Below are 16,460 nucleotides of genomic sequence, written 5' to 3' on the forward strand. Positions count from 1 at the left end.
TAGAGGGTGATGAATCTGTGAATTCATGGCCACAGATGAGGTCATTGGTATATTTACTGCAGAGGTTAATAGGTTATTGATTAGTAAGGGTTCACAGGGAGAAGTTGGGAGAATGGGGTTGAGAGGGATAATAAATCACCCACGATGGCATGGCAGAGCAGACTATGGGTCGAGTAGCCTGATTCTGCTCCTTTGTCTTATGGTCTGAAATTGTCAGCGATTGAGACTGGCCAAGAACCGAGCATTGTTTGTTTCTTATTTTCTCTCCCCCCCCCCCCCCCCCATCACACTTGTGTCTCTGCCTTCCAGCTCATTCCTGAACCCCAGGCACCCAAATCCTCTCAGAATCGGGTGTAATATCACCAGTATATGTTGTGAAATTTCTTGTATTGAAGTAGCAGTACATTGCGTTACATAATAAAAACAGTGATTTACAGTAAATATGTATATTTTAAAAGTTAAGTTAAATAAGCTGTGCAAACAGAGAAAAAAAGTAGTGAGGTATGTTCATGGGTTCACTGTCCATTCATAAATCTAATGGGAGAGGGGAGGAAGCTGTCCCTGAATCATTGACGGTGTGTCTTCAGGCTCCTGTAGCTCCTCCTTGATGGCAGCAATGAGAAGAGGGCACATCCTGAGTGATGGGGGTCCTAAATGGTGGATGCCGTCTTTCTGATGATGTCCTGGATGTTGGAGAGGCTAGTGCCCATGATGGAGATGACCGAGTTTATAACTTCCTGCAGCACATTTTGATCCTGTGCATCCCCGCCCCGATGCCAGTCACTGATTCAGTCAGTTAGAACAGTTTCCACAGTACATATATAGAACCTCTCCCTCCTGAAACCTCTGTCACTACCCTCAATGCTTCCTCTACCACCACAAACACACCTCCCCCCCCCCCCCCCCCCCACCACTCCCTGACAGGAAAACAACGGGCTCGGTTTCAGGATTCAGTTCTGATCAGTGACTCAGGTCCGATCCTGACCTCCTGTGCTGTCTGTGTGGAGTTTGCAAGTTCTCCCTGTGCTCTCACCTCCCAAAGATGTACAGGTTAACTGGCTGTTGTGAAATGCTCCAAAGTTTGGTTTAATTACAGGAGGAATCAAAGGGCAGGGGTCAGAGTGAACAAGCTGTGGAAATACATGGAATCAAACGGGATGGGGAGATGGGACTGGCTCTCTGGAAGCTGCCCCGGACCTGATGGGTGTAAGGCCATTGTTGTTGTAACAAGTAGATGATGGGAGAGCGATGAAGCTGAGTTAAAGGTGTTGTTATTGGACAGAGAGTAAATGGGAGATATTTAGTTCTCTGGGGTTGGTGATGGGGTACACGATCTGAAATTGACATTAACACTGAACATCATCCTTGTCCTTCAGGCCCGGACTTTGCACTCAGTGATCCATGTGTAACCCACACTGTCCTGGATCAGCCCTGGAGGAGCACGAATTGTACATACACTGAGTGCACTGGTGGACAATGGAAGCCTGATGGAAAACTTGAAGAGGGATGGTACAGATTTAACAGGTAAAGTGAGGAGATAATCACTGAGAAACTGGACACAGAAGGGGAATGTAAACAGGGGAACAAGGGGTGTGTGAATGAGAAATGCTGGGAGTCCGGGATCATCAGTGACTACACTGAGATGGGGAGTAAATACAGGGAGAGGGGAGATCCCACATTCTCAGGGTAGAGACAAGGGGGAGGTACAATGGAGAGGAAATTCCCAGGATTGGGGTTTTATTGACCAGAGACAGGGTACGGACAGGGTGAGTGTAATTTCCCATGTCTCTCTGAGCGAATAAGCTCCCTCAGATCAGGGACTGACTCTCTGATTGTTGTTTCAGTTCCGGAGGATGGAAGATTCCCGAGACGGTTGTTCCGCAGGTCCGCTGCTCCGGGCAGATCCCAGGCTGGTTAAACGGTAGGTTCAGAGTTTACATCAGTGGGGCTCGGTTAATTTCAGAGAGGGTCAGACTGATGACAGATCCCTTTAGATATGAACAGAGAACTCAAACTCCCTGAGAGGACTTCGCACAGTCACCCAGACCACACTCCGACCCTGGATACTCATGAAGTCTGGCAGAGAAGATCCAGCTTCCTGGAGTTTCCCAGGAGTTGGGCTATTGTTCCATGAATTCAAAGGTGGTGAATTCACTGAATGTCGGTGAAACTTTTATTATTGCTGAGTCTGAGCTTCACAGCTGAACCTGACTTTGAGCACATCAGGTCGAGGCTTCACAAGCTGTCAGTCACATCAGGGGTGGGGTTTCACCAGCTGTCAGTCCCATCGGGGCAGGGCTTCATCAACAGTTTGTAACTTCGGGGCGGGGTTTCACCAGCTGTCAATCACATCAGGGCTGAGGCATCGACAGTTGCTAGTCACATCATGGGAAGGGCTTGTGTCACCAGATTAAAACCTGGGGTCCCCAGGACCTCTCCATCATGAACCATTCTCAGGGGCTGGGTATGGCTGGGGTGATTGGTGGAGGCTGAGGATGTGGGAAAGTATAATGACACTAACTCACTACTGACTAGGTACATTGTGTCCTGATTCACATTCCCCACTGTGCTGTGGGACTGGGTACATTTTACAGTGTTTATTCACTACATTTCAGATCCCCATCCCAGTGCGGGAGAGGGGGAGGTGACCAGGAACGTCTGTTTCACCTGGGGTGAAGACAACTGTCATTGGAATCGGGAGATCAGGGTGAAAAACTGCTCCGGTTACTTTGTGTATTTGCTGAAGCCGACACCCTGGAGTACCGCTGTGTACTGTACAGGTAGGTCACCATTCCCCAATGAAACTGAGGTGTGGTGTGTTGTGGGGAAATTCTGGGATGTCCTGAGTTACCAACACACACCATGGGCTGAGTTTTCCAGTCAGCTGTCAGAAGTTTGGTCAAACTATCTCCCGGACTGAGGGAGGGTGAGATGAGAGGAAAGGGAGGAGTAGTGGTGGGAATGAGGACAGTGAAGGAGAGACAGACTGAGGAGAGGAAGAGTTGATGAAAGACTGAGGTGGAGGGAGACCAAGGGGAGAAGGAGGTCAGGAGAGACAGAGGGGAGAGGGTCGTTGGGAGAGAGTGATATGTGTGGGAGGCAGAGGGATAGAGTAAAGAAATGGGGAAGGATCAAAAGAAGGGCAGATAGAGTGAAGGTGGGAGGTCGGTGAGAGTCTTTGTGTGATTAATGAGCAGAGTAGAAGTGACAGTGGGAAGAAGGGTGTGGAGAGTGACAGGAGAGTGTGACTAGGGCAAAGTGATGACCGTGAAGAAGGGAATGGCCGGATGTGGTGTGTGGGTGTGAAAGGAGGACACGGGAGATTAGGGAGAGTGGTGGGGACTGTGTTGTAGGAGAGGGGATTGTTGGAGATGAGCGGTTTGACCTGTTGATCCAGTGATGTTTATTGGGTTCTCACGGACAGGTACCTCCCATTCTCTGCAGCGGGTTCGTCCTGACCAGCTGTTCAATGCCTTTTTAAATTTTTCACCCAGCTCCGCCCTTCCAGTCACTCTCCTTACAAATCATCAGTTCAACACATTTTGGGGATCAGTGATGGGAGAACCTGGTCTGGATTTGACCATCATCCCAGCACGAGTCTGTGATTCCAGGTATCTGTGGTGAAGATCAGTGAATGGAATGCTGTTTCCCATAGTTGGTCCCTAAAATTCATCCTGTGGCAGACTGAGGGCAGTGACGGAGGATTGGGAAGGAGAGGGATGGTGTTGGTTTCATCACAGACCCAGTCTCACATTCTCTGAACTCCTGTCCCACTGTGATGACCTGTTTCAGTGTTTCCACTCATCCATGTCTCTGTTTCTTTATTACAGACCCCGAGATTGGAGGGTCCAACCAGGAACTGTCCTCTGCCTCATCTGGAGAGACATTCTCAGGTGTCGTATTTTTTGGGGTCATTAGATCTCTCACTCCTGTAGTGCTGTCTCTCTCTCTCTCTCCCTTTCTCCCTGGTTGTGTCCTCTCCCTCACCCACCTCTCCCCGCTCCCTCTCCGCCTCCCCCTCTCCATACAACAGCCACTCCAAAATGTACTACAGTACTGATTGTTACAGACAGTCTGATGATTCAGGCTCTTTGGTTCATCTGTACACATCAATCCAATTTACACCCTTTAGTTCTGTACAGCTTTGTAGCATGTTTATTCAATTTGCCGTCGACAAGCCTCCTGAACGTAACGTATAACGTAATTCGTTCCAACTCCCTGTGAAAGAATTTCCATCGGAAGTAGGAGCAGAATTAGGCCTTCCGGCCTGTCAGGTCTTCTGCACCATTGCATATTGCATCATGGTTGATTTGTTATCAATCTCAACCCTGTTCTCCTACCTTCTCCACGTAACGTTAATGCCCTTACTAATCAAGAACGTATCACCTTGGCCTCCACATTTGTCTGGGAATCTCACAGATTCACCACCTTCTGGCTGAAGAAATTCCTCCTCATCGCTGCAACACACACAAAATGCTGGACGAAATCAGCAGGCCAGACAGCATCAATGGAAAAGAGTACAGTCGATGATTGAGGCAGAGCCCCTTCAGCATGACTCCTCCTCATCTCTGTTTTGAAGGGACGCCCTTCTATTCTGAGTCTGGATCCTCCGGTCCGAGACTCCCCCACTGCAGGAAACATCCTTCACTCAACTCAGACCCTGTCGTTTAGTGTATCCTCCAGTCCAAGACTCCCTCACTATAGGAAACAGTCTTCACTCAACTCAGATCCTGTATATAGTGTATCCTCTGGTCCTAGACGCCCCCACTATAGAAAATATTCTTCACCAACTCAGATCCTGTCGTTTAGTGCATCCTGTGGTCCTAGACGCCCCCACTATAGGAAACAGTCTTCACTCAACTCAGATCCTGTATTTAGTGTATCCTCTGGTCCTAGTCGCCCCCACTATAGAAAATATTCTTCACCAACTCAGATCCTGTATTTAACCATATAATATAACATATAACCATATAACAATTACAGCACGGAAACAGGCCATCTCGGCCCTTCTAGTCCATGCCAAACGCTTACTCTCACCTAGTCCCACCTACCTGCACTCAGCTCATAACCCTCCATATACCTATCCAATTTTTTTTTAATGACAATATCGAACCTGCCTCTACCACTTCTACTGGAAGCTCGTTCCACACAGCTACCACTCTCTGAGTAAAGAAGTTCCCCTTCGTGCTCCCCTAAACTTTTGCCCCTTAACTTGTAACTCATGTTCTCTTGTTTGAATCTCCCCTACTCTCAATGGATCTAATAATATACTCTCAATGCAAAAAGCCTATCCACATCAACTCTATCTATCCCCCTCTTAATTTTAAATACCTCTATCAAGACCTCCTCAACCTTCTTCGCTCCAAAGAATAAAGACCTAATTTGTTCAACCTTTCTCTGTAACTTAGGTGCTGAAACCCAGGTAACATTTTAGTAAATCTCCTCTGTACTCTCTCTATTTTGTTGACATCTTTCCTATAATTCAGTGACCAGAACTGTACACAATACTCCAAATTTGGACTCACCAATGCCTTGTACAATTTTAACATTGCATCCCAACTCCTATACTCAATGCTCTGATTTATAAAGGCCAGCATATCAAAAGCTTTCTTCACCACCCTATCCACATGAGATTTCACTTTCAGGGAACTATGCACCATTATTCGTAGATCACTCGGTCTTACTGCATTCCTCAATGCCCTACCATTTACCATGTATGTCCTATTTGGATTATTCTTACCAAAATGTAGCACCTCACACTTTCCAGCATTAAACTCAGTCTGCCATTTTTCAGCCCACTCTTCTAACTGGCCGAAATCTCTCTGCAAGCTTTGAAAAACCTACTTCATTATCCACACGCCACCTATCTTAGTATCATCTGCATACTTACTAATCCAATTTACCAGCCCATCATCCATGTATCCTCCGGTCCTAGACTCCCTCACTGTAGGAAACATTCTTCACTCAACTCAGATCCTATAAATTAGTGTATCTGTTCCTAGTCTCCCTCAATATAAGAACCATTCTTCAATCAGCTCAGATCCTGTCATTTAGTGTATTCTCAGGTCCTAGACTCCCCCACAACAGGAAACATTCTTCACTGAACTCTGATCCTGTCATTTAGCGTATCCTTTGGTATTAGACTCCTCCACTGTAGGAAACATTCTTCACTCAACTCAGATCCTGTCATTTAGCATATCCTTTGGTACTAGACTCCTCCACTGTAGGAAACATTCTTCACTGAACTCAGATCCTGTCATTTAGCATATCCTTTGGTCCTAGACTCCCCCACAACAGGAAACATTCTTCACTGAACTCAGATCCTGTCATTTAGCGTATCCTTTTGTACTAGACTCCTCCACTGTAGGAAACATTCTTCACTGAACTCAGATCCTGTATATAGTGTATCCTCTGGTCCGAGACTCCCTCACTATAGGAAACAATCTTCACTCAACTCAGATCCTGTCATTTAGTGTACCCTCTGGTCCTAGACCCCCCCCCCCACTATAGGAAACATTCTTCACTGAACTCAGATCCTGTCATTCAGTGTACCCTCTGGTCCGAGACTCCCCACAACAGGAAACATTCTTCATTCAACTCAGATCCTGTCATTTAGTGTATCCTCTGGTCCTATGATCCTGCCATTCTCAATGTTAGGTTTTGCCTTGTAGGAAGTAATGACCCTGGCAGAGCTGAGTAGGTTAAAATGTCAACCCACTTTGTGGGCTGAAGGGCCTGTACTGTGCTGTAGGGTTCGATGCTCCATGTTCCAAGATGCGATATTTGGGAAAGTCTGCTGGTCTGGATCTCCAATATCCTCAGCATGCCCGGTCACATTTACTGTGATATCAGGGCATGTTGAAAAGCATCACTGGATTGAGTTGTCAGGTATGGTTTGTGGAAGGATTTACAGATTCGGTTCAGGTTCCGGATTGTTTGGAGGAGTTAACCAGTACAGAAGATGAGGGGCGGGTATGGGGCGGTATTGGAATCATAGAGAATTATAGCACAGTAACAGGCCCTTTGGCCCATCCAGTCCATGCCAGACTGTTAGTCTGCCTCGTCCCACGGATCCACACCTCAACCATAGCCCTCCATACCCTTCCGATCGTTCTGGTGGAGTTCAGGATGCACACCATAATAGGAAAGGAATAGAGGGGAAATGGTGATACACAGCAAGAGGACATTTCATGTAAATCAGCAACAAGATTGGTCTCAGCTGCCCAAGATTAAGATCAGAACATGTGTTCCTCCAATGGGTCATTCTAAATATTGACTCAAAAGAGTCTCCTTCTGACTCTGCACAAATCCCCCATCTCCCTCACACTAAAGCAACCCTAGGGTCAGGATCCGGTCCGGTCCGGAGCCCGCACTCCGGGTCTTGATCCGGTCCGCGGACTTCGGGTTCCAGGTCCTGCAGTTGTCCCTCCCGTCACCCGTGAACTAGTTAGGACCCTCCTGGTTCAAGGAGGCACACCTGTGACTCATTGAGCTGCAGGTGTTTATAAGGGGCCTTGGGACGGAGACCAGGCAGGTGGTCGTTTTGTTCTGCATCCTGTCTGCTCCGAAGCCAGTTTAACCTGCTCTATACCTGGTTCGTTTGCTCCGAATCCTACTCCGTATCCTGCCCTTTGCCTGTACTGCAATCGGTTCTGTATTCCACTCTACAACCCACTCTGTACCTGTTTTACCCGGTTCGTCATGCTTTTCCTGCTCCTCTCGGGTGCGCTGGTCCCGCTGTTCCATCTTATTCGTCTTGCCCGCGCCTTTACCAATGTACCCGGTGGATCGCGGTAGTTCTGCTGCTCACCCTGGACCCAGCTTCCTCCTGATAACTTGCTTCCGTCGGGCAGAATCCGGCCGGACTGCCGCTGCCCGGCGGGGGTTCTGCCCCTTCCTACCCGTTGCCTCTGTCGGGCAGGTCCGGCCGGACTGCCGCTGCCCAGCGGGGGTTCTGCCCCTTCCACCTATTGCTCCCTAAGGGTTGTGCCCCGCACCTGCCCAGGTGTCCGTGACTGGCCCAGGCCTCCGTGTTTCTGCCTGGGAGGTGGCCCTGCCCAGGATCCATGCGGCCCGCCATGAGGAATCCTCCGGCCTGCCTCGTCTGAACTCTGGGATCTGCCTGCCTGCCCCGAACTGTGGGATCCATCTGCCTGCCTGCCTGCCCTGAACTGTGGGATCCATCTGCCTGCCCCTTGGGATCCAGCCCCACCTGCATTAACCCTTAAATGCCATGGCATCCCCATCCTATCCTACCCCTAGTACTTCAGCGCCTGCGTCCTACGTTTGGGTCCGTTCCTGTCCCCGTCCTGACACCTAGACAACATGAGAGAACAGAAAATTCTGTAAACCTTCCAGTGATATGGTGTTTCACTTTTCTCTGACTGCTGGGGGTAGCAATACTACCCTCCTCCCATGTCTCTGCCTTGGTTGAACCCAGGTATTCTCATTTCTTCATTCCAGTCATCATCCTTCTTCACACTGTATCACATCCAGATTCACTTCCTGTCCATCAATCTGAAGCCCAGAAAATGGAGAAAGTTTCACAGTCACTACCACCTGCTTCACCACATTTCAGTCACGGAGATCCCTCATTCACCCATCTACCTGACTGTACCCGGAAATGAAAGGGTTAACATGCAGACTGGGTGATGGCTCTGGGCTGTGATTGAAGCCTGGACAGGATGTTTCCTATACAGTTAGTCTAGGACCTGAGGGCACAGCCTCAAAATAGGACAGAGCTGAGGAAAAATTTCTTTAGCTAGAGAGAGAATGAATCTGTGGAATTCATTACCACCGATGGCTATGGAGGCCAAGTCATCGGGTATATTTAAAGGAGATGTTGATAGGTTCTTGATTAATAAGGGTGTCACAGATTACCGGGAGAAGGCAAAAAGCAGGAGAATGAGTTGAGAGTCATAGTAAGTCAGCCTCAGTGCCATGGCAGAGCAGTCTATATGAGCTGACTGCCTTCCAGCTCATGTCCTGAACCCCTGGCTCCAAAATCCTCTTAGAATCAGAAAGAGGTTTAATGTCACTGGTATATGTCGTGAAATTGTCATTATGAGGCAGCTGCACATTGCGATACATAATAATAAAATCCTGTAAATTACAGGAAGACGTGATGGTTGTTCATCATGTCTGATGATGGCAGGAAACCTGTGTGGAAAGTTTTTAACGTTGAAAAGCTATTGCACTGTGTTGTTCCACTCTCTCAAACTCGGAAATCTGATTCCAGTGGTAGGAGCAAGCGTCACAAACTGGGGTCCTCCTTGGATAACCCTGACATTCTTCTGTGCCTTGTCATGTTCTTCACTCTCCATGGAGTGTTGCAGTACCGTCTTCCTCGCCATTGGATCTCATTGTAGGTCTCGTACTAGGATAAGTATGACCCGATCTCCCCAGGATACCTCACCTGCTTTAGGCTCACTGTCAAAGCAGTTTACTGGGGTGTGACCGCTATTGCATGCAAACAGCTAGTTGGAGCGACAGGTGAGAGAGCTGCCACGGAATGGACATGACAATTCTCTGCATCAGAGGTGCTACCCTCCCTGATGACCCCATTCACCCCATAGTAAGGAATATAAATATATATACGTATATAGCATGCAAAAAGAGAAAACAGAAGTAGTGAGGTAGTGTTCATGGGTTCCTGTCTGTTCAGAAATCTGATGACAGAGGGAAAGAAGCCATTCCTGAAACGTTGAGAGTGTTTTTCTTCAGGCTCCGGTACCTCCTCTCTGATGGTGATAATGAGAAGACGACGTGTCCCAAGTGGTGGGGGTCCTTACTGATGTATACTTTCTTCTTGAAGATGTCCTGGGTGCTGGGGAGACTGCTGCCCATGATGGAGATGACTGAGTTCATAACTTTATGCAGCTTGCTTTTATCCTGTGCATTGTTCCCTCCACACCCCCATACCAGTCAGTGATATATATAGAATGCTCTCCACCGTACATCCTCCTGAAACTGCTGTCTCACCCTCGGTAATTGTTCTCTCTCTCCCTGCTGCTCCACCCTCACTCCTGTCCCCTACAGGAACCGTCAGCTCTGTTTCAGTTCTGATCAGTGATCAGTCCAATCCTGACCTCCAGTGCTGTCTGTGTGGAGTTTGCAAGTTCTCCCTGTGACCTTGTGGGTTTCCTCCCACCTCCCAAAGATGTACAGGTTAATTGGCTGTTGTGAAATGCTCCAAAGTTTGGTTTAATTACAGGAGGAATCAAAGGGCAGGGGTCAGAGTGAACAAGCTGTGGAAATACATGGAATCAAATGGGATGGGGAGATGGGACTGGCTCTCTGGAAGCTGCCCCGGACCTGATGGGTGTAAGGCCATTGTTGTTGTAACAATTAGATGATGGGAGAGCAATGAAGCTGAGTTAAAGGTGTTGTTATTGGTCAGAGTAAGTGGGACATTATTGGTTCTCTGGGGTTGGTGATGGTGGAGGTACAGATGGGGGAGGTTGGGAGACATGAGCTGAACTTCACATTAACACTGAACATCGTTCTGTCCTTCAGGCCCAGATTCCACACTCGGTGATCCGTGTGTTGACTACACTGTTCTGGATGATCCATGGAGGGATGTGAATTTAACCGGTGGAAGTTTAAGGGGTGATGGATATCTGAAATTGGGATGGTACAGATTTAACAGGTAAAGTGAGGAGATAATCACTGAGAAACTGGACACAGAAGGGGAATGTAAACAGGGGAACAAGGGGTGTGTGAATGGGAAATGCAGGGAGACCGGGATCATCAGTGACTACACTGAAATGGGGAGTAAATACAGGGAGAGGGGAGATCCCACATTCTCGGGGTAGAGACAAGGGGGAGGTACAACAGAGAAGGAATTCCCAGGATTGGTGGGTTATTGACCAGAGACAGGGTACGGACAGGGTGAGTGTAATTTCCCATGTCTCTCTGAGTGAATAAACTCCCTCAGATCAGGGACTGACTGTCTGATTGTTGTTTCAGTTCCGGAGGATGGAAGATTCCCGAGACGGTCGTTCCACAGGGTCGCTGCTCTGGAAAGAGCCCAGGCTGGTTAAACGGTAGGGTCAGAGTTTACGTCAGTGGGGCTCGGTTCATTTCAGAGAGGGTCAGACTGATGACCCAAATCCCTTCAGAAACAAACACAGAACTCAAACTCCCTGAGAGGGCTTCCCACAGTTACCCAGACCACACTCCGGCACTGGATCCTCGTGGAGTCCAGTGGAAGAGTTCCAGCTTCCTGGATTTTCCCAGGGGTTGGGCTGTCGTTCCATGGATTCAGAGCTTGTGAATTCTCTGAATGTTGGTGAAATTTTTACAGTGGCTGAATCTGTGCTTTGTGGCTGAACTCAAGGTTGGGAATATCAGGTTCGGGGCTTTACAAACTGTCAGTCATGTAAGGGATAGGGCTTCACAAGCCGTCAGGCCACGTCCACACTATACCGGATAATTTTGAAAATGCCGGTTTCACGTAAAAACAATAGGCGTCCACACTAAGCGTTTTTGAAAATACTTCTGTCCACATTAAAACGGATATTTCGGCGAATCTCCTCCTACTGCGCATGTGGAGGACACATCTACCGAATACAAGTGAAGTGTTTGGTGTCAAATCTCGCTGTGAAAGACTTGAGTCTTTCGTGAACAGGGAGTTCATGAACAATATGACCCGGCTGATGATGAACATTGAAAATCTGACTAACTCTGTTGCATTAATAAAGCACCTTGTTAAATGTATAAAACATGTCTGCATCAGTGTTATCTTGTATTTCCATACAACGTTACATTAGGCTGTTACACATCTAATGTCAGAGAAGTACTTGCATAAATAGGTAAACCACCTTCATACGAGCAAGGACAGAAAACAGGGCAAAAGTGAGTACACTTATTTATTCAGTAAGTTATGGGTCAAAGTATTTGGTGATACATTTCTAACTCTTCTGGCTTCAGTCTCATTGCTGTTTGTTCTGAAATTGTTCGGTTGTGTTTAAGAAAACAATGAAATAGCGTGCTGCCGTCACCATCTGTTCTGGCACGTCATGACAGCATTTTTAGATTTCTCCAGTTACCCTGTCCACACTGCGCCGGCCAATCCGGTATTTTCAAATTTACACACTCTGGAGGACGTTTCTGAAAAGCTCCATTTTCGGGGGACGAAAATGCCGTTTTAGTGTGGACGGAGGGTAAAAATGAAGAGAAAAAGTTTCGGTTACGAATTTATCTGGTTTAGTGTGGGCGTAGCATCAATTATACCATAGCTGGGGCTTCATCAGCTGTCAATCACATCAGGTGTGGAATTTCACCAGCTGTCAATCACTTCAGGGGTGGAGTTTCACCAGCTGTCAATCACATCAGGGGTGGGGCTTCAGCTGACTTCACATCAGGAGCAAGGCGACAAGAATCGTCAGTCACATCAGGGGTGTTACTAGCCTAATCCCCTGGGACCCCCAATATCTCCCCAATAGCACCTGGTCTCAGGGACCAGGTTCTGCCACAGGGAGGGTGGGGTAGAGACTGTGAAGGCAGAAGATCACTGCTGACTGAGACTGTATGTTGTGAACCACTGATTTACAGTGGGTCCCGATTCACATTCCCACTGTACTGTGTGACCGGGTACATTTTACAGTCATAAAATAAGTGTTAATAAACCTCATTCCAGGTTCCCATCCCCACGTGGGAGAGGGGGAGGTGACCAGGACCGTCTGCTTCACTGTCGGTGAACACACCTGTTTCTGGAGCCTGGAGATCAAGGTGAAAAACTGCTTCAGTTACTTTGTGTATTGGCTGAAGCGGACACCCTGGGGTGGCAGTGTGTATTGTACAGGTACGTCACCGTTCCCCAGTGATACGGGAGTACAGGGGCTTGTCAGGAAATTATGCGATGTCCTAAGTCACCAACTCATACAGTGGGCTGAGTTTTCCAGTCAGCTCCCTGGAGTGCGGTCAGGCCGTTTCTCAGAGTGAGGGAGGATGGGATTAATTGGAAAGGGAGGGTACAGTGGTGGGAATGAGGAGTAAGAGAAGGAGTGGTGGACCGAGGGAAAAGAGAGTTAGCAAGAGGCCAATGGAAGTGGGAGGCAGATAGAGACTGAGGGGAGAGGGAGGTAGGGAGAGTTTGGGTGGGAGAGGGGAGAGGGAAATAGGGAGAGTTTGGGTGGGAGAAGCAGTTAGGGAGACTGAGGGGAGAAGGGAGAGGGAGGCAGGGAGACTGAGTGGAGGGCATTGTAGGGAGACCGAGTAGAGAGGGAGGTAGGGAGACCTTGAGGGGGATGTAAGGAGACCAAGGGGAGTGGAAGGTAAGGAGACCGATGGGAGAGGGAGGAAGGGAGACTGATGCGAGAGGGAGGTAGGGACACCAAGGGGGGAGGAAAGAGTTTGAGAGACCGAGGGGGGAGGGAAGAGTATGGGAGACTGAGGGGGGAGGGAAGAGTATGGGAGACTGAGGGGGGAGGGAAGAGTTTGGGAGACTGAGGGGAGAGGGAAGAATTTGGGAGACTGAAGGGAGAGGGAAGAATTTGGGAGACTGAAGGGAGAGGGTCATTGGGAGATTTTGAGGTGAGTAGGAGGTAGAGGGATAGAATAAAGACAAGGAAAGAGTGGGCAATGGAAGGTCGGAGGAAGGACAGATAAAGTGGGGGAGGAGTGAGGCCGGACAAAATCTTTTGAGGCATTAGAGAGCAGAGCAGAAGTGACAGAGGAAAGTGGGGTGTGCAGAGTCTGGGACAGGGATGGAGAGTCTGTTTATGCACACGCATACTTACTGTAGTTTATAGTTTTGATTATTAGGTCTTGCAAAGTTCTGCTGCCCTAAAACCAATAAATTCCACAACATTTGCCGGGGATATTAAACAGGATTCTGATTCTGAATAGAGAGACCTGATGTCACTGATGAAGGGAATGACTGGATGTGGTGGGAGGGATGTGTGGGTGAGGAGAGATGTTCGGAGTGATTGAGGAGGGAGATGGTGACTGAGGGGTGGTGAGGGGGAATGGAGAGACCTGATGTCACTGAGGAAGGGAATGACTGGATGTGATGGGAGGGATGTGTGGGTGAGGAGAGATGGTCAGAGGGATTGAGGAGGGAGAGGGTGGCTGCAGAGTGGACGGGGGGAAGTGGCCTGTGTCTGGTATGGCCTGAATGCAGAGAGATGAAGTGAGTGAATGAGGGTGGGTTAAAGATAGTCAGGATTCTGAGTGACTTGGGAGATGGACAGACTTCAGGAGAGGCGAGATTGGAGAGAGGGATGTGGATTGTGTTGTCAGAGTGTGTGATGTTGCTGGGGGGGGAGGTGTGACGTCAGGCTCCTGGTGTTTCTTGTTATAATATTGGTCCGGTGCCTCCCTGTCTCTATAGTCCTGGAGTTATACAGCACAGAAACAGGCTCTTCGGCCCGACTCATCCATGCTGACCACGATGTCAGTCTGAGTTAGACCCATTTGTCAGTGTCTGTCCCATACTTCTCTATACTTTCCCCATACATGTACTTGTTCCAAAGTGTTGGTATTGTTCCCGCTGGGGAAAGGTTTCAAAGGGACCTGAGGGAGCAGTGCAGATATGTGGAACATGGCACATAGAACATAAAGTGATGCAAACAGAGGGACATGTGAGGAGAGGCATTTGAAAGACAAGGGTAGAGGTATTAAAGAACAAAATAGAGGGGAGTGTGCTGCCTTTATGGCAGTTATTTAGTTTATAATATTTTCGCGTAGTAATTTGTTAGCATTTTTTAGTTAAAGTTAGGATTGTTTAAATCAATTGATTTGTCTGTAATACATCGCGGCTGCGATGACGTCACATCCGGGTTCGCCGCGTCTTGTGGGGAATTACCGGTTTGAGATTCACGCAAGGGTGGGGGTCACTCACATGTGCGACCATAACGCTGACTAGGGTCTCTCTATGCACCAAAGACACAGTGAAAGCAACGCTGTAAGTCATTAGATAATCGGTATTTTGAGTTAAAATGTTAACGCCGATTCTGTTAAAAGTAACGACGGTCGGTAAGGTTTACCTTTTCGTCAGTTAAAGAGTCGGGATAGTTTGTATTGAAGTGTATCTAAGCAGCCAATGGAGCAGCTAGATTCTGACTGTATGCTGCACTTTAATGTAATGTAGTTATCGTAGTTTTACCTTTGCAAGTATTACAATGTAAATGTGATATTTAGAAGGAAACAAACACTGTACCAATATTGTATTGTTTTTCAACAGTTTTCACCATGCGTTAATGTGAAGAGTGAACAGTAAATGGTTAATCTTACTGCGGTCTCGTTTGCATTGATTCTGGTTTATCTCGCCGTTTACCTCGGCGTTACTTCACACCCGAGCGAGAACGTTACAGTGAAAAAGCGGCATTATCAGGTGTTTAAAGTGCAGCCATGTCAACCCGATCCAGCATCAAGTCGTTGTCAAAGTCATCGTCATCCTGCGATAGGGGCAGTAGGGCATCAAGTAAGGCCACCCAAGCAAGAGCGAAAGCAGAAGCCGCCAAGGTGCGAGCGCGCTTTGCCAAAGAAGAATTAGAAGTAAAGATGAAAGCGGCTGCCAGAGAAGCCGAAAACCAGAAGGAAAAGGCTGCCAGAGAAGCCGAAGCGGCTGCCAGAGAAGCCGAAAACGAATTGGAAAGGAAAAGGGTAGAGGCACGGTTAGAAGCGCTGAAGCTAGAACGAGAAGCAGCAGCTGCCGAGGTGGAAGCAGAGTTAATAGAAGACGCCGAAGAAATGCATGATCCGGATGACGGAAAATCTACCTCAGAAAAGATCGGATTGGAACGCACAAGTGACTATGTCCAATCTCAAATGGAATGGAAGACTCTTTCTTCCTCTCTTTACTTATTCGATAACGTCCCACTTCACGAGGAGTCTTGGAGAGGCCCGACGGCATCACGTCCATCCGAGGAAGATAATTTACCCTCGCAACTCCGCGATGAACCCAGGAATGCAAGGGCTCACGACAAGTACTTCTCGACACCGAACTTACCGGATTTGGGGAGAAGAGAGGCAAAGACTGAGTCCAGACCAGCAAATCCCATAACAGATGTACGCCCTCAGTCATGTACCTGTGGACATGTTCCCTCAGCCCGCACGCCACTTGCAGACGAATCCGCAGCACGGTATTTCGCACGACGGGATCTCGTCACTTCAGGACTATACCAGTTCGACGATAAACCTGAAAATTACCGTGCATGGTACTCCACTTTCACCAACGCTATCGACGGAGTCCAGCTCAGAGCAACCCAGGAGTTGGATCTTATGGCAAAATGGCTGGGAAAAGAATCATGCGAACAGGTGAGACGCATGCGTTCAGTGTACATCAACAAACCCGAGCTAGCATTGAAGAAAGCATGGGAGAGACTTCAGGAGGGCTACGGAGCCCCCGAAATTATTGAGGCGGCGCTATGCCAACGTTTGGGAAATTTTCCTAAGGTGTCAGCCAAGGACCACACCAAGCTAAGAGAATTTGGAGATTTACTCATGGAGATTCA

At 48.2% G+C, this 16,460-nt stretch overlaps 1 protein-coding gene across 1 annotated transcript in view; it reads left to right on the forward strand.

Moving 5' to 3' along the window:
* The window catches only part of LOC140723273 (uncharacterized), a 73,919-nt gene that overhangs the window by 15,005 nt on the left and 42,454 nt on the right, over positions 1-16,460 (forward strand). Inside the window, exons 2-8 of the mRNA XM_073037879.1 lie at positions 1,377-1,524; positions 1,845-1,921; positions 2,616-2,780; positions 3,831-3,893; positions 10,516-10,648; positions 10,969-11,045; positions 12,641-12,805. Coding sequence (XP_072893980.1) covers positions 1,377-1,524; positions 1,845-1,921; positions 2,616-2,780; positions 3,831-3,893; positions 10,516-10,648; positions 10,969-11,045; positions 12,641-12,805 — 828 coding nt within the window. The remainder of the gene's footprint in view (positions 1-1,376; positions 1,525-1,844; positions 1,922-2,615; positions 2,781-3,830; positions 3,894-10,515; positions 10,649-10,968; positions 11,046-12,640; positions 12,806-16,460) is intronic.

This window comes from Hemitrygon akajei, unplaced genomic scaffold (genome assembly GCF_048418815.1).
Source record: "Hemitrygon akajei unplaced genomic scaffold, sHemAka1.3 Scf000107, whole genome shotgun sequence".
NCBI classification, from domain to species: domain Eukaryota; kingdom Metazoa; phylum Chordata; class Chondrichthyes; order Myliobatiformes; family Dasyatidae; genus Hemitrygon; species Hemitrygon akajei.